Here is a 24634-nt window from a genome sequence, read left to right as displayed (position 1 = left end):
ATGGCGTTTTCTGCTCCCAACAAACTTAGTATTTGTCCCTGTTTCCAAAGAGGATTTCCCGCAAACTTTAATCTGTCTTCATCAACTACCTATTTTGTGTATTTGGAAAGCTAGTCATACAGCAGTCATTCATTCTTGGAAATTATTTTTGCAAACAGGCTCGTAAAGTGGTTGATTGGTGCTATAGATTTGGCTGCAATATCGAGTAGCAGGTGTGCATTAAAATATAAGCCCGCAGATTTTCAACAGTGTTCCTCCGTACATAACAACAATTTTACAAGTGAATGTTGCCGTAAGTTATTCGAAATTTTTTGCTATTAGTTTTGAGGGCTAATGCGCATCTTTTTTATCTAAAACTTAAAGATTGACTTTCAGCACAGTAAAACAACTTAAAAACGTACTTTGTGTCCTGGCACAGTAGGCTGATAGGCCCGTGACCAGAAGTTTCTTGGGGCCACATTCTCACTGCTGTTATCGTGTGAGTGAAACCGTCTATACCTATGCAGCCGCCTATGCGTGAAGCATAGAGCAGGCCACAAATCACTTTCATGAACGCGAACTGGAAGCACCACTTGAACGAAACACATTCAGTCACCGTGTAAGCAGTGAAAATATACCGATTATTTGATGAATATTTTTGATAGGGATTTTCACTGAGCACATTTCACTAGTTCTGTTATGTCTACACTATTCTTCCTGCTACTTCAGGCCAGGTAGACAGTAGTCAGCAAGGTTTTTATTGGGACACAAACCACAAGGTCCTTGTGATGTCACACCTCAGGAAACCATTTTCACAGAATACTTCCATAAAGGTCGTCTGAGCTAATGAAAGTAATTTGTGGCCCATTTAACGCATAGGCGGCTGCACACGTGCACCTCCAGTAGCTGTGCAAGTGCACGAGGTCAGGGGGGTATCTGAAGCAAGCACAGCTTCAAGATTCAAATTCTTCCGAACTTCTGGTGATGTCAGCTTTCATTCCTCACCACACAGACCACCATGTGTACCACCCTGGTTGGTATTTCCCGCCAACATGCTATCAGGTGAAGTGGAAGCATGAACCAAAGTAATGTAATGGTGGGACTCAAATTCAAAAAATTTTTTTTCAACGAAAACGCAAATTAATTCGTTTAAAAGTGCCGTGGCAAAAGCTCTTATTCTTTTCAATGATATCCACATTTCTTCTTATCTTTTCATGGACCACCTTAGCGTGCGTTTCCTAACGTCTAAACAGGTCAAAATAGCATTTATTCAGGCTTTTATTTTGAAGTCTGAGAGCATCACACCGGTGAAAATGAAATTTCAGAAGATAGAACCTTTTAGTGACAGTCGTATAAAAGTAATTCCAGGTTTTCTCCCCAGACCAATCTTTTGTGAAAAATTTAGCAAAAACGCTAGAATTTGCGCATTTTCACCTCGGTGCTAAGGAGTTTATTCGCAGCAACCTACGAGGCGCGCTGCCAAAATGGGCTTTCTTTGATGATGCAAAATTTCCAAACAGGATCAGAAAAAAGTGACAAGAAGGTTTCACAGTATTCACGTAAAGAAGAAGGAAAAAAGCAAGTAGCGACACCACCACCTGTAAAGTTAACACACACGTTCATCATGTCACAACGATCGTATTTGCGTCCATTCCTTTTGTCTACATTTGCAGTTATTCCTTCTAGCATATTTTTGTTTGTATTTCCAGGAACTCTATTGCAAGTGCAGCGGTAGCAGAGCTATCAATTGCTTCCACGCGCAAAATGCCCAAACCATGTCTGACTGATTGAAGACGGCACTACTGTAGGTTAATTGAGGCATAGCATTCCTGACTTCCTAGCGTACAGGCCCGCAGTGTTCCCTGGTAACTACAGGGCCAGTTGCCCCCCATTTCTTTCCTCTCATTAGCTCTAGTATAAGCGCTGTCCAAAGCTGTAGAAAGCCCAAGGTCACCTAGGAGCTGTAGAGGTCGTCTGCTTTATGCGTGGCTCAGAGCCGTATTGTTCTGTACGGCTAGTCTGGCCGTTCTTAGTATTTACCCGGGAGCACAAGTTTTGGATGGCAAGAGGCAGACAGGCACGACAACAAGCGGACGAAATGTTGCTCGGGGCTTCTCGGTAAGCGCTGAAAACTTTATCCTTTTCCTAACTTTTTCACACAACTTTTAAGTGCTGTACAAATTCGCCAAAAGTATATCGTGTACCTAGGCGCTTTCAAGGCCGCATGCAGGTGTCAATTTCATGAACCACAATGTTAGAACCATCGACAATTGACACTACATGGTGCAACCTATGACAATCAGCAAAACCTGCAGAGGGCGGATAAATCACCGGATCTCTTAGGCATGTAGGGCCCTCTGGGCTGTACTTTTTGGAGCTAAGGTAGCCTCCCCGCCTGCTGGATTATTGACTGAGCTATGTCAAATGCTCGCTTGTCAAATGCTCATTGGAAGTTGAAATTCTATCTCTCTCTCTCTCTCTTTTTTTTTATCTGACGATGGTGTGCCTGCCTTTGACCTCCTCTAGTGCACTATATCTGCAGGCTTGAAGTGACACGTGACACCGGCAAAAGATGCCAAGAGCGAGCGGGGCTATACTAATCCAGGTACAACCAAATTAGGAAGGCCCACTAAGCTTCAACAAAGATACTCCCTCACCAGAACAGGAATTGGCCTCCCTGGTGCAGTAGTCGGCCACTGTCTCCCTCATGACTCCCACAATTTACCCATGGCCCTCATTCCCCAGCTGCTGTGGAGCACCTGACCAAGGCGGTGGTCAGACCTGCAACACAGCAGACGGTGCTAAGAATCTCTGGACCCGGACAGGCTGCCAATGGAAAATGAACCTGGCAACCTTTAACAGCCAAACTCTGTTGAGTGAGGCTAGCCTAGCAGGACTCTTTGAGGAACTATCAGATATTGTTTGGGATATCATTGGCCTTAACGAGATTAGAAGAACTGGTGAGGCTTATACATTGCTGAATGACGGACATGTCCTCTGCTATCAAGGTCGCCCAGATAAGAAGCAATATAGGGTAGGATTCCTAATCGATAAGGACAACGTGGGCAACATTGACGAATTCTACAGCAATAATGAGAGGGTAGCAGCAGTCATAATCAAACTTAATAAGAGGGATAAATTAAAAGTAATACAAGCCTACACTCCAACATCCAGTCAGGATGATGATAAAGTAGATCAGTTTTATGAAGATGTTGAATTAGCAATGAGAAAAGTGCTAAGTCAGTACAGTCGCCGACCGATTTTCCGGACTTTAAAAATTCGGACATGCTCGATTATTTGGCCTGCTTCGCGGCACCGCCATTCTCCCCATAGACCATAATGTATAACAACTGCCGAAAGTTCAGACACCTTGCAACCTCTCGTCTGATTTTTCAGACACTCCTTGAGCCAACTCGATCGAGAGCACCATGCACCGACTCTGACCGGTGCATGGTTCGACTTGCTGAATGCCATTTTTGTTTTGAACGGAGCCTCCTTGCTGCCCCACGAAGTGGCGCTACTGCAAATCCCCGCTCATAATCATCGTTTCTGCCTGGTTCAATAGAGTGGCTCTACAGCAGTTCCGGTTTCAGCTTAGTAAGCCATGTCAAGACAATCCAGCAGCTGATTTGTTTGTTTCTTCGTGCACGACGCTGCGAATAAGCCACGTTTTTCGTTTGTGCGACTGGTGTCGGCATGGTGGTGTTTGCTTTGTGTGCTGTGTCGAGGTTCCGGTAATCCAACGCAGCATATGGGAACATCGCATCAAGTGTCTAATGGCGCCGACAGTGCCCGTGCAGACTGCGCTGGGGAATGCCGGCAAGCGGGTGCCGGGAGGTCTGAGATTTGTCGCCTTCCGATGTGCTCCCTACTGACGCGGAAAACGTTCTGCAGAGACCTGCACAATGGCTGCATTGCGATTCCGGACACCATCTCATTTGACAGTTTCACAGGTACTGACACTGCTGTACTGATATGCGCAGAACTCGATGACGGCGAGATGATTCATCACGTTTCTGCTGCACCGCCGTACGATGACTCTTGAGTCGGAAGATGACGCACCATGTGCTACGCTGCCGTCGCACGCGGAGCGTGTACAAGCAGTGACTGTACGACCGTCTCTGAGATTCAGGCTTATCTGATTGCGCGTAAACGGAACAGCATGCAACAGCGCATTCACGATTTCTTCAAGCCTACTGCCGAGCCCGAATAAGTGCCAGGAAATAAAGGATTTCATTTTTTTTTTCTTAATCTGTTTTTCGGACACCCGTTTATTCAGACATTTCCGCAGTCCCCGTGAGGTCCAAATAAACGGTCGGCGACTGTATACTGTAGTAATGGCCGTCTTCAATCCAAAAGTGGGGAAAAGAGCAGGCTGGTGAGCAAGCAATTGACAACTACGGCGTTGATTCTAGGAAGGCTAGAGGTCAGATGCTGATAGAATTCGCAGAAAGGAATAAGCTGAGAATAATGAACAGCTTTTTCAGGAAGCGTAACAACAGAACATGGACCTGGAAAAGCCCTAATGGTGAAACAAGAAATGAAATTGATTTCATACTTTCTGCCTATACCAGCGTAGTGCGGGATCGTGCAGGATAGTGCGAGTGTTAGGTAGGGTAAAGTGCTGTCATCATAGGTTAGTGAGGGCTAGGATACACCTCAATTTGATGAGAGAAAAAAAAAAAATGGTCAAGAAGGAACAGGTCAACCTAGAGGCAGTAAGGGTAAAAGTAAACAAATTCAGCCTGGTACTTGCAAACAAATATGCAGCCTTAGAACGGAGAGATGATGATGATGATGATGATGACATAGAGGTAATGAATGAAACCGTAACTAGGCTGGCTTCAGAGGCAGCAAGTGAAGTGGGAGGCCAGGCACCAAGGCAACCAGTAGGCAACTCTCCCAAGTAACAAGGGACCTAATAAAGAAACGACGAAGAATGAAAGTCTTCAACTCAAGAGATAAGATAGAATTCGCGGAACTGTCAAAATTGATCAACAAGGCGAAAATAAGTGATATTTGAAATTATGTGAGAAAGACTGAAGAAGCCGTAAGAAATAGACGCAGCCTGAAATTAGTGAGAAGGAAACTTGGCATAGGACAAACCAAGATGTATGCACTGAAAGATAAGCAGGGTAATATCATCAGCAATCTCGAAGGTATAGTAAAAGAAGCGGAAGAATTTTACACCGACCTGTACAGTACACAGAGGAGTCAAGATACCTCTATTAGAAACAGTAATGAACAGGATACAGAAACTACTCCTATATCTAGCAATGAGGTCAGAAGGGCCTTGCAAGACATAAACCAGGAAGAGCGGCAGGAGAAGATGGAATAACAGTCGATTTAATCAAAGATGGAGGGGACATAATGCTTGGAAAACTGGCGGCTCTTTATACGAAGTGTCTATCAACAGCAAGGGTCCCAGAAAACTGGAAGAATGCAAATATTATACTAATCTGCAAAAAGGGAGACATTAAAGAATTGAAAAATTATAGGCCTTACTCAGTATTACTGAGCTTACTCCCAGTATTATATAAAATATTTACCAAAATATTCTCCAACAGAATAAGGGCAACACTGGACTTTAGTCAACCAAGGGAACAGGCAGGTTTCAGAGAGGGATACTCTACAATGCATCACATCCATGTCATCAATCAGGTTATCGAGAAATCCACTGAGTAAAATCAGCCTCTCTATGTGGCTTTCATAGATTATGAAAAGGCGTTTGATACAGTAGAGATACCAGCAGTCATAGAGGCATTATGTAATCAAGGAGTACAGACTGCTTACGTAAATATCTTGGAGAATATCTACAGAGATTCCACAGCCACCTTATTTCTACACAAGGTAGGAAGATACCTATAAAGAAAGGGGTCAGACAAGGAGACACAATCTCTCCAATGCTATTCACTGTGTGCTTGGAAGAAGTACTCAAGCTATTCAACTGGGAAGACTTAGGAGTAAGGATCGACAGAGAATACCTCAGCAACCTTCGGTTTGCCGATGACATTGTTCTATTCAGCAACACTGCAGACGAGTTACAACAAATGATTGAGGACCTTAACAGGGAGAGTGTAAGAGTGGGGTTGAAGAATTATATGCAGAAGACAAAGATAATGATGAATAACCGGGCACAGGAACAAGAGTTCAGGATCACCAGTTGGCCTCTAGTGTCTGTGAAGAAGTATGTTTACCTAGACAATTAATCACAGGGAACCCTGATCATGAGACGGATATTGATAGAAGAATAAAAATTGGTTGGATCGCATACGGCAGACATTGTCAGCTTCTGACTGGAAGCTTACCATTATCATTGAAAAGGAAGGTGTACAATCAGTGCATTTTACCAGTGCTGGCATATGGGGCAGAGATCGGAGACTGACAAAGAAGCTTGAGAACTAGTTAAGGACCGTGCAAAGAGTGATGGAACGAAGATTGCTAGGCATAAAGTTAAAGAGACAGAAAGAGAGCGGTTTGGATCAGCGAGCAAACGGGTGTAGACGATATTCTAATTGAGATCAAGAGAAAAAAATGGAGCTGGACAGGTCATGTAATGCGCAGGTGAGATAACGATTGGACCATTAGGTTTACAGAATGGGTACCAAGAGAAGGGAAATTCAATCGAGGACGACAGAAGACTAGGTGGTGCGATGAAATTAGGAAATTCACGGTGCTAGTTAGAATCGGTTGGCGTAAGACGGGGGTAATTGGAGATCGCAGGGAGAGGCCTTCGTCCTGCAGTGGACATAAAATAGGCTGATGATAATGATGACGATGCTAAGGAGTAAAAGACATTTATGACAAGTTATTTTATGAAACTGTTTTACAATGAAAGAACTATGTTCAGACAATGAAAAACCCAAAATTTTGAAATAATGCGCAAATGGTCAATTTTTGGCGAATTCCGTTTTTCGACCAAGTTTTCCATCATTTCATGAAATTCAAATGTTGCTCACGCGGCCAACATTTTTTTCCATTCAAATTATTTTCGGGAAATGCTGTTCAACTAATGCTTACATACATGTTATTTTTTTGTAATTTTTTGACAAATGATTTTTCTCGAGCGCCACGGTTGGGACAGTTGGCGTGGAATGACCCTTGTAACAATGAGAAGATGCTGCACTGTCAACTGTTGTATGTTTCCTATGGTGCAATGCTGCTACTACTAATTTCTACTACGATGCCCCCATGCCGTATTATCGGTTACAATGAAGAAATCTAGCTACTAGGTGTCCATGGCGAAAGGTAACGGGTGCAAAGTCCTTGAAAAGACAAAAAAAGAAAAAGAAATTCGCGCTTCTGCTGTGTGATTGCTTGCCATCCCAACGGCTGCTCATACAACAGAACCCATTTTCTAGCCTTCTCCACATCGCCAGCCTCATGCGCCTTTCCCCTGTCGCTGTTCCACCCCTCCGAACACGAATGGACCGCGCCAAGTGTGCTGACAGCGCTGATCCCAAATTGCTCGCTGGCCGTTCATTCTGCGCATTTCTGCCAACAGATTAAGTTGCTCGTGCTCGTCTTTGTTGGTTGCGTGAAAGTTGTTCCTGGCAACGTCGTTTCTCGGCTTCATTTGACTCGCCCACGAAGCGGAAGATGGCTGATTTGCCCGCTGATCATCGGTGGTAATGCACGATGCTGCCGATGAAAAGAAAGCGCACTGCTGTACATTTGGAAACGAAGTGCTTCTAACCGATGAGGAAATTGTCGTGAACGTGCTTGCATCGGACAGCAATGATGGCAGCGATGACACAGTAGGGCAGGCTGCCTCAGTGTCGTCTTCGCAGGAGGCCCTGCGGATGATTCAGTCCCTCCGGGGCTTTGTTTTCGCGAGGGACCTTCCACTACACTACATGGAGCACCTGGATGACGTGACAAGAGATGTAGGCAAGCTTTGCGTAAGGCAAGCAAGGCTGGCGGACATGCAGTTTTCTCGCCGTGCAAGCCAGTAAGAAGTAGATGGCGGGAGGCTTGTGGCAATCACGTCTCAGCATTTCCTCTACATTTCTCAAGCTGAGATGCTGCAACGGCAACCTTCCCACATTTTTTATAAGGCCCCATTTGGGGCCACCAAAATGATGCCTCGGCGGAACTTGCGTGTTACTTGCCGCCTGTGACCCCTCTTCGCAGTTGTTATAGCAGTGCCATTATTTAACGGCGACAGCTGCGCCTTGTTACACGTGATCGAAGCACACAGGAAGCAGGATTTTACCAGTTAAACGAGTCAACACAATCGGCAGCTGGATGGAGGAGGATGGTGGGGAGAAACACTGGCCTCTGCCATTATAGTTTTCTCACAACAGCTCTGTCACCCCGTTTTGAATTTTTTCATGCAACCCGGTTATAACCACAATTGGTTATAAAAATAGAATTTTCGTGGCACTTGAATATCATTATGTTGGTTCAACTGTACCAAGTTTCAAATCGTTTCTTATTGAATACGAATACAGTGCAACCTCATTGCTACTTTTCAGAAATCCCCTGAAAAATGCTTATAGCTACAATGCAAAATTTTTCAGTACTATGGACTTGAGAAAAGGATAGTTATTAAGTTTACCTGTCATGTTAACTACGCCTCAGTACTATTCAGAAATAAGAAATTCAGTAGTATTCAGTAATCTGGGGATCCTTAGATTTTCGTGTATCCTTCACGGAAACCAAAGCAGTAGGCTAGCAGACGACAAGGCACAGAAAGTGGACGCCACGGTGCATGGGTTCAAAAACACCAGGAGAGAATTGCGGAGGCAACGAGCATCAGGTTTTGCAAGCGCACGCTCCGCCTTGACAAATGTCACCTAGCAACAGATGCACGTCTCTTCTTTTTTTCGCTGCACTTCTTTTGGTGGCCGTACCAGCTATACACGTAACCTCCGTGCTCCTGAAGATGCCACACAGCAGTCGCACTATACAGATGGTGTCGTTGACACGTGGTTGCACTTTCGAAAGGTGTCGTCTTTAAGCAAGACAATTGCAGTGTCTGCGGCAAGGGATGTGAATAACAAGCAAACAAAAAGAAACACTATGCTTTGGAGGCGACATCGAGTTTTCTCTTGGTGATTTTCTCGGCATCAGCGTGTCTTTCGCGCACCACTCTTACCCTTCCAGGGTCAATGACGTATATATATGGCGCCACAAACAAGTCCAAAATGGTCAATGCCATATATTTACGGTTCCATCTGTACATTTAAAAAGCACACCTATTTTCAAACTTTTTCTTTTCTGGCATGTGCTGCCACTATGTGGCAATACAGGAAATTTTTTCCTTGCACCTCCCTCTCTCGGTTTTCGTTGCATGGCTTGTTTTAGAGCTAGTTTGCTCCGGCGCGTCTATATGCTACCGCTCGCACGTTGGCATGCGCACGGGTGGGCGGCAGTTTGAGTTTCGTTATGCAGGCAGTTTCGCAATACTTATGGCTATCTCGTTACTAATCCCTCAAACGGCGACCGCCTGTTTCTCGCCCGTTTAGTGCTCACAGGGGTATGCATAGGAAGGATGCCGTCATGCATGCATTTTCTTTTCTTTTCTTTTTTGGAGACTCAGGAAAACTACCGTATTTACTCGAATCTAGGCCGACCCCGATTCTAAGCCGACCCCCTAAAGTCCGAAGCCAACAAAAAAAAAAAAATATATATATATATATTACCTTGAATGTAGGCTGAACAAAAAAGCGAGGACAGCATTCACAAAATGCAAACAGCATTTATTGAGTCTGAACGTACAGAGCTCATTCAACGTCGTCGTCGCTGCTAGACTCGTCGCTGTGTTCCGTGTCACTGTCACCTTCAAACAGTGCACTATCTTCGGTACCGTCAAGTGCATTAGATATGCTACACTTTTTAAAGGCAAGCACGATCAAAGTACCTGGGATGTCGTCCCACGCTACAACTACCCAGCCCGCCAGCTGCGATAGTGATGCACATTTGATGCACCTTGTTGCCGTTAGCATGTGGTCTTCGTCAGTCAACCAGTCTGTGTAATATTTCCGCAGACGATCCTTGAAAGGTTTGTTGATGCAGACATCAAGTGGCTGCAACTGGCCCGTCATGCCGCCCGGTATGAAGGTGAGGTCCGTGTTCACTTGGGCGAGCGCAGCCTTCACGTTGTCAGTCAAGTGCCTACGGTAAGAATCGACGACAAGGAGCGAGTTCTTTGTCAAAAGGGCACCTGGACGCCGTCGCCACACAATCTTAACCCACTCTTCCGCCATCGCACCCGTCATCTACCCGTTCTCATTTGCCCGGACAATGACATTTCTTGGGAAAGTTTCTCGAGCAGGCGGTATCTTCCTTTTAAGGGGGGACGTGGCTTTGAACATAAACTTTCTTATTTCTTCATGGATGTTGATGAAAATTGGCACACATGTTTGGAATGTCTCCCTGATGCTTCCATAAAAGTTTCAGAGTGATATCTAGAGAATATTTTATTCAATTAAATTGAGCAGAATTTTTCTCCCTCTAGCTTTCTGGAGAGCCTGGGGAACGTAAAAAACGTGATAGAAGGCTTGTTAAGTATTGATTGCATAGCCAAATTCATGCTGAAGGTCGTGACATTCTTGCTTTTTTTTTTTTCGCATCATAAATTTTTTGGAGTGCCATATTTTATGTTACCTTCGCATCAAGTGCACTTTCAGGGCAGACGAAAGCCATATCGTAAACTTACAAAGGATGAAGATAAGAAAGCGAAAATGTCACGACCCAAGTGTGGCCCAAGGAATGTGACAAAAAAACGGAGTCAAAATATGTTAAACGGTAACAAAGAAATCAGCTCCAGAAACTGAGCAGAAAGGCAGAAAAACAGTTTTGAGAAAATGGCTCTCAAGTTTCACCTTCTCCTCAGTTCTCTAAAAGACACCGAATTTGTAGTATTTGGGGTGTTTTGTGATGTGGGGCTTCTTGTACATGTGGCCTCTGGTCTGGTGCACTCCTCCCCCCCCCCCCTTTCTTCTTATAGGGCATTCTTTGTTGCTGCTGCTCTACAAAGAGCACGGCGCCTAAGTTTCAAACCAAGAGATGTGCAGAACTCTGTGTGGGCATGAATATAGTTCCAGTGTACATTCAGGCAGCCTGTACCCACAGGCTGCCCGATTGATACCAATCTCCAGTACAATCAGTGAGGCATTTTTTTTTCTTTTGGTAGAATTGACCATGTTACTGAATGAAGGCTCTGAGTGTCAGCAGCCTCCCAAGTGATCTTTACTAGACAATGGCTGTAGAACTTAGGATGAGAGAGCCAGTGATAGATTTGCAGCTGCTAGGTGCTTTCCAGAATTGTACTTTTGTATGATGCCTCAATCACTTCTGCAGCCAGGTGTCTTTGCCAGCACAAGGGGCCTAGTGAACAGAGCTCATGATGAGGTTCTTTTTATGAAGGAGTGGTATGATAGATATCGTTACGAGCTATCGTGACAATATGATAATAGAGTGAACGCGCAATATGCTTAGTTGCGGGTCCTAGGTGGCGATGTGCGAAATGCCTAGCCGCAGATACAAGGAGCCGACGCGCGATGTGCTTAGTCGAGCAGTCCGAGGTGCCGACGCGCGAAGTACCCAGCCGCGCAGTTCAAGGTGCCGATGCGCGAAATGCCTAGTCACGGGCTCGAGGAGTCGAGCCTCGATGCGCTTACTCACGCAGTGCGAGGTACCAATGCACAATATCCTTAGGCAAGAGTCCGAGAAGTCCGCGCTTGATGTGCTTGACGTCCCTATGCGCGAAATGTTTAGCCGCGTGTACGAGGATTGCGTGCGTGATGTGCTTCATCACGAATTCCAAAACACCGAGTGCTCAAGGCTTAGCCGCATGTCTGAGGATTCCGCGCGTGAATCTTGGTCGTGAAATCCGAGTCGCCGATGCTCGGAATGCTTGGCCGCCAGTCTGAAACGTCCACAAGCATAGGGATCGGCCCCGCTACTGCGATGTCCACGTAGCACCCGTTTTGACAGGTCGAGATTACGGCATAGATTAGGCGAGTGGAGACGTCCAGACTCGCGAGGTGCAAAGAGCCGAGCAGACGACGCGAGCGCGGCCAATAGCAGACTCCGGCATGACCTTCAATCATTTGCTTTTTGTGCGCTTGTTTCTGTATGGAGGAGATAGCTGATGTGGCAAATTCGAAGACGGAGAAATGCACTTTCCAATGAGACCAAGATGGCGGCGCTCGGTAGCGCCATCCTGGAGATGCTGTGGCTTGAAAAGCGCTGTTTTTTCTTGATTTCCGCTAGATTTTTCGCCACCTTGGCTGATAAAACAAATTTTTTAGAGCACTTCTAAGTGGTTTACAGTGATGATATTTGGGTATCAGATAGAAAAAGGGTTACAGAAACTGAAAATGTGATTTTCAAAAAATCGATTTTTTGACAATCTTTTGCGATGCGAAAGCCGCGTCCCCCTTTAAGTATCATATAAGGAGAGAGTTTATGTCTATCAGCTGTGCAGCACAGCATCACAGTGGCGCGCTGCTTCTCATAGCCCGCAGAGCGCACCTTCACCTCCTTGGCACCCTTTTCATTCACAGTGTACGCCACTGACATATCAAAATACACAACCGTCTGGTAGGCATTGCCGATTTGCCTAAGGTTGTAGCCTGCCACTTCTCTCTTTCACAGCACGTAGCGCTGAAAAGCTATCGGCTTTTCTTCGAAATCGCTTGACAGCTTCTGCGTGATTGAAGTGCGACGTCGGAGGCTGAAGCCGAAGTGCTTCATGAAATTCTGAAGCCAGCCCCGGCTGGCTTTGAAATCCTTTGGCGTTAGGCCTCGCTCCCTCAAAAGTTCCCTAGCTTTCGCTTGGAGCACTTCTGTTGTCACTGGAAGGGCAGCTGCTCTCTGCATCCGAACAAATTAGACCAAAACTGTCTACACTTCGTGGTGATGGCCTTTCTTTGCTCCGCTAAATGCCGTCCTCATTGTGGCGCATGGAAAAAGCTGCGATCGTTGTCCCCTCCAACGACAGACATTTTTTTTGTCGACGCCGAAGTCCTGCCCGGCTTGAAGGTTCGACGATGCCTCTGCGGCTATCACAACTTTTCGCTTGAAAGCGGCACTGTAGTGGCATCTCCTGCTTGGTGCCATCGCGATAACACCGCGCTGCACACCAATACGGCCGACACAACACAGGTCAAAATGGCGACCTCGCTTGTGTACAGTTGGCTACTGGCATGGCTAGTAGCAACTGTGATACTGACTGTTCAAGATGGTGCTAGCTATGCACCATATTTAGCAGTTTCAATGAAAAACTGGCACGTTTTTTAAGATCCTCGAATCTAAGCCGACCCTAGAGTTTGGAATATGATTATTTGAAAAAACTATCAGCCTAGATTCTAATAAATACGGTAATTGCCTCTGGTTGGCGATAAGATGAAGCTTAGCGGAAGTTTGTCACATGTTCTGCTTTTTTGACGGGCACACAACCACACAGTTTTCTTAGGTGCACTCACCTACACACAGTTCGATTAGGCTATGGACGTAAATATTAGTTTAAGAGCAGGAAGATTTAAGACTTGCGAAATATTCTCGTGTGTGCATTTTCTAAGCCTTGAACTATGTGTATAACAATGCATCAAATGTTTAATTCTTATAAGTTTATTTACTTTTTTATTGTTGTTATTCATGAATAAACACTACTTATATACCAACACAAAATATCTTTTCCTCACTTTACGATCACCCTAGAAAAATTACGGTAAATTTTTTTCGATATTGGTCCCTCAGAAGAATTGCAATCTGCAATAAAAAAAACAGACCCTGGGTGGTCACATATGGCGAAAAAAATTGGCCCTGAAAGGGTTAAAGGGACAGACAACCGCCCAGAACATGAACCGAGATAACCCTGCTGATGGCATGATTCCCTGTTGTAGTGGCTAAAACGAGGCATGTTCTTCTCCTTAAACGTGGATTTTTATTTTTAGTTCATCACTAAAGTCGCGAAAAATGACCTTTGGCACTCATGCGGCAAAAACATGAAGATGCATAAGAGGTCCACCACGTGATTTTTTACTAGTGTACGGAGTTACCGTATTTACACGATTGTAAGTCGATCCCCCCATATCGCGTGACAGGAAAAAAAAGAAAGGGAGAGCATACCCGAGGCCACATTCGATAACGAAAATTTATTAGTAGCTGACATGGTCAGTGGACTACTCATCTTCACAAGTGCTGCCATCGTCATCGTTGCTACGGCCCCACAGCGTGTCATCGTCCCGCGAAATTTCACATTTGGCAAACAACCGCACCACGACATCTTGTGGAACAGCAGCCCACGCTGAATGCACCCAACCACACACAGCCACACGCAGCCACACTCAGGGAGGCTCTTTTGACAGGTCCGGTTGGCGTAATTTTGTGGTCTTCTGCCGCCAGCCACTCGTCGTACTCCCAGCGGAGCAGGTCCTTAAAAGGCGAAGATCTGGGCTTGTTCCATGACCATGTCGCACTTCACTGGCAGGGACCAATCACATATTACAGCGACGTGCGCCGCAAGCTTAGCCTACAGCTCCAGAAAGCGTCCCGACTTTGGCACGTGGGAAATTCCTCACTTGCCATCACAGGTGAAAATTTCGCTTCGCTGCAGTCGCCACTCTCGCACCACCCGTTCAGAAACATCGAACTTGCGGCCTGCTGCGCAGTGATTTGTTTCTTCGGTGTAAAGGATGGCAGCCCTCTTGAACGCTGCTGTGAATGAGTGCCGAATGATTACTGGGCCTGGAGCACTCATGACGACTGAGGAAGCATAGAAGTAGCATGTAGCCGGCAATCAAGTGGAACACATCAAACGAATGCCTTTCGTCAAACTATAGAGAAAGTTAAGCGCAACAGGCAAAGAGGAACCCGCGAGCGGTGTCTGCTCTTCCATGAGCTACCAATGCTCCCTGCAAGCGTCGCCTTCTGAGGGTGCCGCCGCGAATGGAACAGCGGCGCTTCCATCAACTATTGACACCCCCTCATGAGAGAGTTTTAATCGGTCGGCCGAGGTGAACAGACGTGTTGTCGGCGCACTCCGCAACCACCGAGACGACACGACCTTTACCAACCGCCCTTGCCCGGGCCACTTTCGCCGGGAGTCATATGGGAAGTGGCCTTCTCGCCGTTTCCCACCGACTGCCTTACTCCTGGGACTGGCCGCTGGGTCCTGTTCACTTCGAGGAGATGCTTCACGGAACAGCCAGCGGCTCCATAAAACCTGTGCTTAGTGAATCTTCACCTAGTTTCATCAATCTTGCTGTACAGCTACCGAAAGGTGTGGGGAGGCCACTCTGCAAGTTTAGTGACCCTATCGCCAAGCAAACCCGACTTATCAGCCAGAGAAGACAGACACACCGTACAGGCCGCGGCAAACCAGGCGCCGAGAGCCCAGAATGACGGAAGTACATGTCAAAGGAACTACCCTCCCGGAGGAGGACTACATCCCAGCAGACTGGACCACTATCATCGGAACCTATGAAGGCAAGTCCCAATCAAAATCCCCAAGGGAGGATATGAACGGCGTACGCGGAAAACAGAATGCATGTGAGGAACGCACCGAAACCCTCCCCGCGTGGATGTGGTGTCCGAGGTACAGCCCGGACCCGGCGCAGATGCGTGCAACGCAACAAGTCACGCGCAGAAGTCGCCAAATGGCTCCATTGCCGCAACATGTGATAAAGGTAGTTTTCCACTCGCTGGGAGGCCTCTTCTTACCCAAGATTCAGCCGCAGCTGCTGCTCCGCTGCCTCTGCGAAGGGGCTAAGATACCGATAGGAGCAGAAGTGCAACTACGCGTGCACCCAACGAACAACACATGCACAGTGGCCACCACTAACCAGAAAATAGCCCTTAACCTGGTTAAAATCAGAAACATTACCCTAAACGCAAAAGCGTATGGGGTTGCAGCGTACATAGTCCCTGCGGCGGACACAGTATGAGGCGTGATTGCTAATGCTTTTTGGGATGAAACGGAAGAAGAGCTTCTACAAGATCTACAAGCGAGAAATCCAGAAGCAGACATCCTACTAGCAAGATGTATGGGCAAGTCTAAGTCCATCCTTATAACCTTTGCTCAGGGACCCATCCCCCGTAGAATTGTTTACTTTGAGAGAGTGCACCTGTGCATGCCATATAGGGTACGACCAGAGGCCTGCACGAACTGTCACGCCCTAGGACACAGACATGATATGTGCCCACAAGAGAAAATACCGAGATGTCCGAAATGCGGCGAGGATCACGGCGAAGACAGAATGCGCCATTGCGTGCCCCGATGCATCCTGTGTGGTGGCGAGCACCTTACAGGAACAGGATCGTGCAAAGCAACACAGCGACAACAAACAACGAAGCCTTCAGTTAACAAGAGCACAACCGGAAGATGGCAGCTACATCCTGAAGATTTCCCAGACTGGAATCCATCAGCCCCCACGAAGGCCCCCGAGGAGCTCACATGGGCAGAATGAATCGCCCACAAATCAGACCCCCAGGACGAGGAGTTGGCCCGCCTTCGAGAGGAGGTAATACCCCTGACACACGGGCACTCTGAAGTCCTTTAGGTAAGGGGACATCTACCGGAAAGGCGTTTAAGTGCAGTGACACACGACAAAGGAGTATCTCCTTTACGGCAAAGTTCCTTTTCGGGAAAGGAGATTGCGCAACTACTTTTCGAGCGGAAAAGGAGTTACTCTCGCACACAGGGTGCACAACTCGTCAATAGAAGGAAACCTGCCACACAACTACGGTGCCCACAGGTACTTTTTTTTACCTTGCGAAAATGTTTTAATTGTTAGCGGTAATACAATTTGTCGAATAGTGAAGATTTCCTCTAGCTATATGTTGTGTCAGCAGCGGCAGGCAAGTGGGGGCCCCCGGCCAGCAAACGCGCGGCGAGCGCCGACGCAGTGAGGGAGACTCGGAGCTAACTGCTCCTGATGAAAACCGGAATGAAGACTCAGCCGGCTAGCGGCCGTTTATTACTAAAAAGGACTTCACATGCCAGATGACGCCTCCCGATTTTCCCAGCTCGTCACATGACAGAAGGGGGGTGCGCTATCTAGCTAAACTACTATGAAACATAAATGCAAGATAACACAGAGATCTGACAGGGGGCGACACTATACTACATCATCCCCCCCTGGAAACAAAGTAAGCATATAGTGAAACGCGCACACAAGACGCGCACTTAAGTCCAAGGACAAATTCAGTTCGTTCCCCCCCATGTTCACACACACGCGTACCAGATGCACACAAGGCACGCACTTAAGTCCACAAGAAATTCAGTCCGTCCCCGCACAAGTTCACATACACGCGCACCAGTCTTGGGCACCAAAACACAGGCAGTCAGTCAAAACAAAATCCGACAAGGAACACGGCACAAGACTCACTGCACCGCAACAAGGAACACATTTTATACCTGTGTTAATGAAACATGTGAATTGCCTGAGACGGCAATACGCTCTAAATTCAAGAAACAATCATCGAGCCACGGAGGCCGTTTTCTGTCACAATGAGGTTGCGTGTGTACCTCAGAACTTTGGGGGTTGCGACGCGTACCGGTCGACTTTAAAGACCCAGTTGTCCCACTACTATTTCCCTCCCCCTGGTTGGAAAATTGAATGTGGTTGTCGCTCAAAGCTGGAGAGGGTTGCCCAGGAAGCTCCTCTCGACGTCCCAACAAGTCCTGGGAGGCTACCGATTCCCTTACGGAATCAGAGACGACTGCCGACTGTGTAGACTCGGAAGTGATACAGTCAGACTAACTACCTAGCTGATGCTTATAACTATGAGAAGATGCTGTCACTACAGACGAGTCATCGGAATGACTATACAGCTTTGAATATGAGTACAAAAAGTCTCTATCACACACAATGTACTACCTGCTGGATCCTTCATCACTAGGGTTAACTTAGACACATGCCACGTCTTCCCGTCACTGAGTACAAAAATAGATGGTCCTATCTGGGCTTTAACTGTACGAGGTTTACTGTACTTAAAAAATCCTTTCTTGTTAAATCTAATTCTGACGGTGTCTCCCACCTTGACACGAGTTGCCTGAGCACCTCTACGTTTGTCTACACACTGCTTAGCTTGCCACTGTTTTTGCAAGACCCTTCCTTGAACTTGAGGCACAAGACTGTCCTGTTCCCGTAGATCTACTCAGAGCCGCATGGTTCCATCCTTCTTGCGCACCACCACGAGTGGAGACACCCACTCAGAAGCCTCGATGTGCTCAATGACGTCGCAATTCATTTGTGCCCCGGTCACGGAAAGCCAGGGGTAGTCGGCGCAACTTTGAAGATACTGGTTTCGCATCTTGCTGCCGATGAATTCGGTGCACAAAGTTGTTGACGAGACCCAACTTGTCACTGAAGAGGTGATCAAAACCCGGGTACTGAAGGAAGCGATGGTAGACGACATGTCAGTGACGTACCGTCGATCTGTATGCCCAAGAGTTGGATGGCGTCTAAACTCAGCAGTGATGTTCCTGTAGTCGTTACGTGGAACGTGACGGAGCATGACCTTTGGAAAAACTGGACAGTGGCTTGAAACAGGCCTTGCATGTCGATGCGTTGCTTGGAGAGGTTTCTCAAGTCCACTGTTGCTTGTGACAGCCTGTGCTGTCGACCAAAGTTATTTCTAAAATCTTCGGCCGTCATGCATGACACAGACGCTCCCGTATCCACCGGCAGTCGCATGGAGACGCCGTTCACTACGACTGGAACTTCCAAATCCTTTTTAGTTGCAAAAGCGCTTACCGTCAAGACAGACGCGGACGGCTGCCTTGCGGAAGTTGAAGACAGCGTCTCTGCGGAAGAGACGTGTTGAACAGTATAGGCTTTCCGGCATACTGATGCAAAATGGCCCAACGTGTGGCAGGCGTTGCACCGCCGGTTCCTTGCTGGACAATTCTTGTACGTTGCAATATGTTTCGTGCTGCCACACCGATCGCATTCACCACGGCTCCCGCAGGAGCCATGTGCGAAATATCGGCCCTCTTGGCGGCTTCTCGGAAGAAGTCGGACATCTTCATGGCCTGCCGGACTAACTCGGCCATCTTGGCAGCTTCCCGGAAGAAGTCTGTCATCTTGGCCCGTCGACGGAACACCAAGTTGAGATGCCTCGATTCTTTGAACATTTTCGGAGCCGAACGCGCGGTTCGCTCGATGCAAGGCTTCTAAAGAGCGTCCAATTTCTTCTGCCTTGTCCAGGGACAGGGTTTCGCCATGAGCCAATAACTTTTCGCGAACGCTGACGTTCGCTACCCCATGTATTATTTGGTCTCGGATGCGCTCGTTGTAGGCTGTGCCGAAGTTGCACTGTACCGCCTTCTCCTTCAATGCGGTCACGAATTTCAGGAATCCTTCTCCCTCGAACTGCCGTCGACTGGTGAATTCGTGCCTCTCCACCAGAACATTTGTTGATGCGGCGAACAGCCGGTCAAGCCGCTGAAGAGTTTCTGGAACTCTGACGCTGGCGGGACCGCATCATTTGACGTTGACGCTGCGCCGGTCGACTGCCTTGCTGCTTCGCTCGACGCTGACGCTGCGCCGGTTAACTGCCTTGCTGCTTCCTGCTCCTTGTCTGCAAAGTACTTTCGTTGTCCCTCACGCCCGAGAGCGCTGACGAGCGCGGACGCTCGTCGCGCGTCCGTCCAGTCACCACCGCCGGCCGCTTCGAGGTGGGCCTGAAAAATTTTTTTCCATCGGTACCATGGAATTAACAGTGGCCCGGGCAATTCCAGAAAAACGGGAAGGTTCGCCGTAAAAGAAGCCATGCCCGGTAGCGTGCAGGAGGCAGTGCAGAAAACAAGCCGGAGCTCGCAGCAGGAATAGGGCAAGGAAGAACAAAGGGGCGGGAAGGCCTAGGCTCAGAAGCCTCGCGACGCCAAATGCGTCGGCGGCGTTTGCGGCCGTGCAGACACGTAAAGGACGCTTCACTTACGAAGCTCGTTGGTTTCCCGGGGCTTCGGTCGGAACCGCAGCGGGAATCCCATCCTCGTCGCCAAAAGATGTTGTGTCGGCAGCGGCAGGCAAGTGGGGGCCCCCGGCCAGCGAACGCGCGGCGAGCGCCGACGCAGTGAGGGAGACTCGGAGCTAACTGCTCCTGATGAAAACCGGAACGAAGACTCAGCCGGCTAGCGGCCGTTTATTACTAAAAAGGACTTCACATGCCAGATGACACCTCCTGATTGGTCCCAGCTCGTCACATGACAGAAGGGGGGTGCGCCATCTAGCTAAACTACTATGAAACATAAATGTATGATAACACAGAGATCTGACAGGGGGCGACACTATACTACACTATACTCTCAAACGCTCGCATAACGTCGCTAGTGCCGCCATGTTGAATTCCGGCAGTGTCGTCGTTTGCTGCGCGCATGTGGTGTGTTCACGTTGCGAGATGTGGAGACTGCACAATCAGCGCCCGCAGGAAATACCCAGAAGAAACCACAGTTGTTGGAATAACATATTGAATAAAACGCGTTACGCCTGCGCACACAAAGGAAGGGACGACAAAGACGTGAAAAAGGATGACGGTAACGTGGGCATCACCAGAATAAACAGCACGCACAGCAAAACACCGGCTGCACATAGTTGCTGGACCAAGTTAAATGGCTGCTAACAATGCAAAAACGCGAATAAAATAAACGACTACAAGCATTATTAGCCATCAACAATGAAAAAAATATATTTTTAGGTTCTACAGTAGATAAGTGTAATCAAATACGCAGCTTTTTAAGAATGTTTTCTCTCTTGTGGCTTTAACAGCCAGCGCTATTTTTCTTGTGGCGTTCATCTGAGGGACTACCTAAAGAAGTTCAGTGCAGTGCCGTGTGTCATCGGCGCATCTCCTTTCTGCAAAGGGTCCTTCAGAGCAGCAAAAGGGGTTTACTGGAAAGGACTTTAGCTTTGCCCGTGTGTCAGGGGTATAAGAGGCTTACGACAGGCCATCACCCCCCCCCCCCCCATCACCCATTACCTAAACCATCACCCAGCCCTCACTCCCCCTTCCTAGTCACCCTTTATCCCTAGACATTCAGAGTTCATGTCCCGCAGAAACCTCAACCTCCAAACCACCTACAAAAAAGAAAGGAAGTTCTTCCGTTGTCAGACGAAACAGCTGAGATTGAACCATCAGACAAAACAGCCGAGATGGAGGCTCAGTTTGAAGCCAAACTTGAGGCAAAATTAACAGTGAAACAAGCAGACTTCCAACAGCAGATGCGCGATCAATTTCAGCAATTCCTAGAAAATCGCCTACAAACACTCGAGGCTCGATTTCCAACACTAGAAACTCGTATGGACTGCCTCATTGACGAACGCTTCAAAATTTTAGAGAACAAACTAGATACCTTCTGTACCCGGCTCAGCATACAAATGAGCTTAATGGTGGTGGAGGCAACCAACCAAATGCAGGCGGCGCACCTACCCCAAATCACCCTCCCCCCTTCCACTTCCAAAACTTCTGGCCAGCAAAATGGCAAGTGATTCACCTAAATTGAAGACTACTCCTCCCTTTTTAAAACTCTGGCATTGGAACTGTCGTAGCATACGTCATAAACTAGAAGCGCTAATGCAACTCATACTAAATGAGGAACGCCCACCAGACTTAATTCTGCTACAGGACCCTAAAATTAGTGTTTTGCTCCCTGGATATACTGCTTATCACTCACCAAATCATACTGCTCCAGTTGTGTCCACCTTTATCAAGCGATTCATAAGGCACACACAACTTACATTCCCACACAAAGTACAAAATGCAGTCCTTGAAGTAATCCCAGTCGACATTCAACAGGATTCCTTGCTCATCGCCAATATCTATAATCCACTGAGCATGCCAGCAACGCGCTGCGCTGATCTATTAGTGCAAATAACTGCAGCAGCAAATAAAACACCAATAATAGTGGCCGGAGACTAACTGCGCACACATCAACTGGGGATACCAGAAAACTTCCAGCAGAGAGGAGGTTCTTATGACACAAATTCAATAGTCTCAGCTCACGGTGTACAATGATTTCGATTGCCCCACCAGACAAGGTACAACAGGAATGACGGACACAAGTCCGGACACAAGTCCGGACCTCACGATGGGCAAGACGCATCAAGAAATTGGAATGGAATAGAACAGCACAGTGACCACTATATTATCGAAGTTCAAGTCTCAGGTCCCCAAGCGTCTCGTACAAGAATAAAGCATAAGCTAATCAACTAGGATAAATTCAGAAAACAAAGGGAAACAAACCAAGAAACTGGGCTGGTGGACGCGCAAACCTGGACAGCACAGGTCTTCGAGGACCAAGCAACGTGTACCAAGGAATATAGCCCAGAACAACAAGTCCCAGTTATGGACTCAAAATTGGCCCATTTGATAGAAGCACATGAAAGTCTCATGAAACGATACGTTCAGCAAAAACGCAATAAGAAGCTCCAAAACAAGATATCTGAGCTTGCAAAACAAATTCAGGATTATACCCAACAACTTTGTAGGCAGAATTGGCAGCAGATATGCGAAGGTCTCAGAGGCAATCTCAGTACCGCTCGAGCATGGCATCTTTTAAAACATGTAATTGATCCCACGAAAGGTCAACAACATACTAGAAATATCATCGCCCGACTAACACACAACCATAAATACGACACGCAGGCGCTACTAGGGACACTCGGGAGCCTACACACCTCGCCGGGGCCTTCAAATCCCTTACCGGAGTTCGCCGGCCCACCAAATACTGAACTGGAAAGGGACATAACTATACAAGAAGTCCGAGCGGCACTTTATAGACCCCGCAACACCATGCCAGGCGAAGACCATATAACAAACGCCGCTCTTAGGAACCGAGATGACAACTCCCTGCGAGAACTTACCAGTATCTTCAACAAGCATTGGTAGGGCGGCACACTGCCAGAGGAGTGGACGCACGAAAGCGTTATTCTAATACCCAAACCTCAGAAACCAGTTACACCAGAAAATATGCGCCCCATCTACTTTACCTCTAGCTTAGGCAAACTCTTTGAGCAAGTCATCCTAACTAGGCTGCACAGCCACATGGAAGACACCGGTCAATACCCACCCTCAATGATTGGATTCCGATCAGGCCTATTCACACAAGATGCCATGCTTCAACTCACGACAGCTGGACCCCCTCATACCTATATATGCACACCTAAGCGGCACTGGCGATTGACCTCAAGAAGGCCTTCGACAACGTCACCCACGAGGCCATCCTAAAAGCTGTGCTATACCTAGGCGTTGGCCAACGAGCATACAACTACATAAGGGCTTTCCTGCAGAACCGAATGGCCAGTATATGTGTGTAGACAACCTTCGTGCACGCCGCTACACAGTAACGAATGTGGGCACACCGCAAGGCTCCGTGCTGTCAAAAAAGATATGACGTGTAAAAAGATATGACAAGGTGACGACATGTGATCATGGTTCGAGTCAGGCATACATTGTTCATTTGCACCGATGCAGTGCCAATGACTGTGGTGCTTTCTAGTAGCGGAAATTACAATGCAAATGCTCTCCGCTACTAGAAAGCACCACAGTCATTGGCACATCAAAAACAAAAACGGAGTGAGAAATATGGGAGGCACTTGCGATAGCTAATGAAAAAGAGATGTGCGTAAGCACTCCGTGCATCGCGCTTATCGAAGCTGAGGTCGAGTTTGCCAGGGCGAATGGGTGCAAGTGAACGATGTATGCCTGACTCGAACCATGATCACATGTCGTCACCTTGTCATATTTTTTTATATCCCCCCCACGCCATATCTCCTTGTATATAAGTGTGTTCTTTAACAGTATTAAACAGTTGGTAGTTTGCACTACGTTCGCCCATGTCCCGTCCTTCACTTATATCGTCTGTGTAAAACTGAGCGCAATATAACCATGAAGAGGAACTACCTCCAGGAACAGACCCAGAGGAAGCGGAAGAGATCGCTATAGCGCTAGCGCTCGGCAGCTCCAGTGCTGCCTACATCCTGAGTGATTCAAAAACTGCACTGCTAAATTATGCTAGGGGCAGAGTTCACCATGCCACCTTCTACATACTGACCCAGAACCCTCCCTTCTGCCGCAGCGCTGAGCTCATCTGGGTGCCCGCGCACTCGGGAAACCCTGGCAATGAGGCCGCTGATTCTTTAGCCCGAGGGTCAAGAAACCGGGCACAGGCGGACCTCATGGGGGGTTTCTCGGGGGAGCGTGTGTGTTCCTTCGCTGACCTCATCGCGAATGCTCGTGCCGAGAGGCTAATATAGCCCTCCCCCCCCCTCTTTCCTCACTACCAGGGAGCAACACTTATGGCGCCGCCTGCAAACGCGCACGCTACGTACTCCATCCCTCCTATCCCACTACCGACCCATCCCCCCCCCCTTCTTGCCCTCTGTGCAATGCGCCGAAAGCAAACCTCACCCATATACTCCTGGCCTGCCCGGCTTCTCCTCCCCCCGGCAGGCCGGTACCACTCCAAACCTGGGAGGACTGGGAGACCTCACTACGCTCCACGGACCCAGCAAGGCAGAAGATCGCCGCCAACTGGGCTGCCAGCATCATGGACATGTTAAACATGAATGTTTGAGTGCAGTGGGGTCGTGCGGGGACCCAGGGGGCCTGGGAGGTCCCAAATTCTTTTGCAAAATAAAGTTTTTTTCTCCTTCCCTCATGAGTGTTGTGTGCACTGTAAAACTCTCAAAAATGTTGA

At 47.7% G+C, this 24634-nt stretch overlaps 1 protein-coding gene and 1 long non-coding RNA gene across 7 annotated transcripts in view; both read right to left on the bottom strand.

The window, feature by feature from the left end:
• The window catches only part of d4 (double PHD fingers d4), a 238169-nt gene that overhangs the window by 45393 nt on the left and 168142 nt on the right, over positions 1 to 24634 (bottom strand). For 2 of the 6 annotated variants that reach the window (XM_075698246.1, XM_075698244.1), the window contains exon 8: positions 24346 to 24473. The exons of 3 other annotated variants lie outside the window; for them this stretch is intronic. In XM_075698246.1, the coding sequence (XP_075554361.1) occupies positions 24346 to 24473 (128 nt within the window). Of the gene's footprint in view, positions 1 to 24345; positions 24474 to 24634 lie in introns of those variants that run through there. One more of the 6 variants, XR_012829470.1, reaches the window with a different exon arrangement.
• Positions 12954 to 20875, bottom strand: LOC142587332 (uncharacterized). Its single transcript, XR_012829467.1, has 2 exons — positions 19879 to 20875; positions 12954 to 19621 (listed from the first exon to the last, which is right to left on the bottom strand). It is a non-coding gene; the product is annotated as an uncharacterized LOC142587332 (long non-coding RNA).

The sequence above is a fragment of the Dermacentor variabilis genome, chromosome 7, assembly GCF_050947875.1.
Source record: "Dermacentor variabilis isolate Ectoservices chromosome 7, ASM5094787v1, whole genome shotgun sequence".
Lineage (NCBI taxonomy): Eukaryota > Metazoa > Arthropoda > Arachnida > Ixodida > Ixodidae > Dermacentor > Dermacentor variabilis.
The sequence above is the reverse complement of the archived record's forward strand: the minus strand, read 5'-3'. Positions and strand labels throughout refer to the sequence as shown.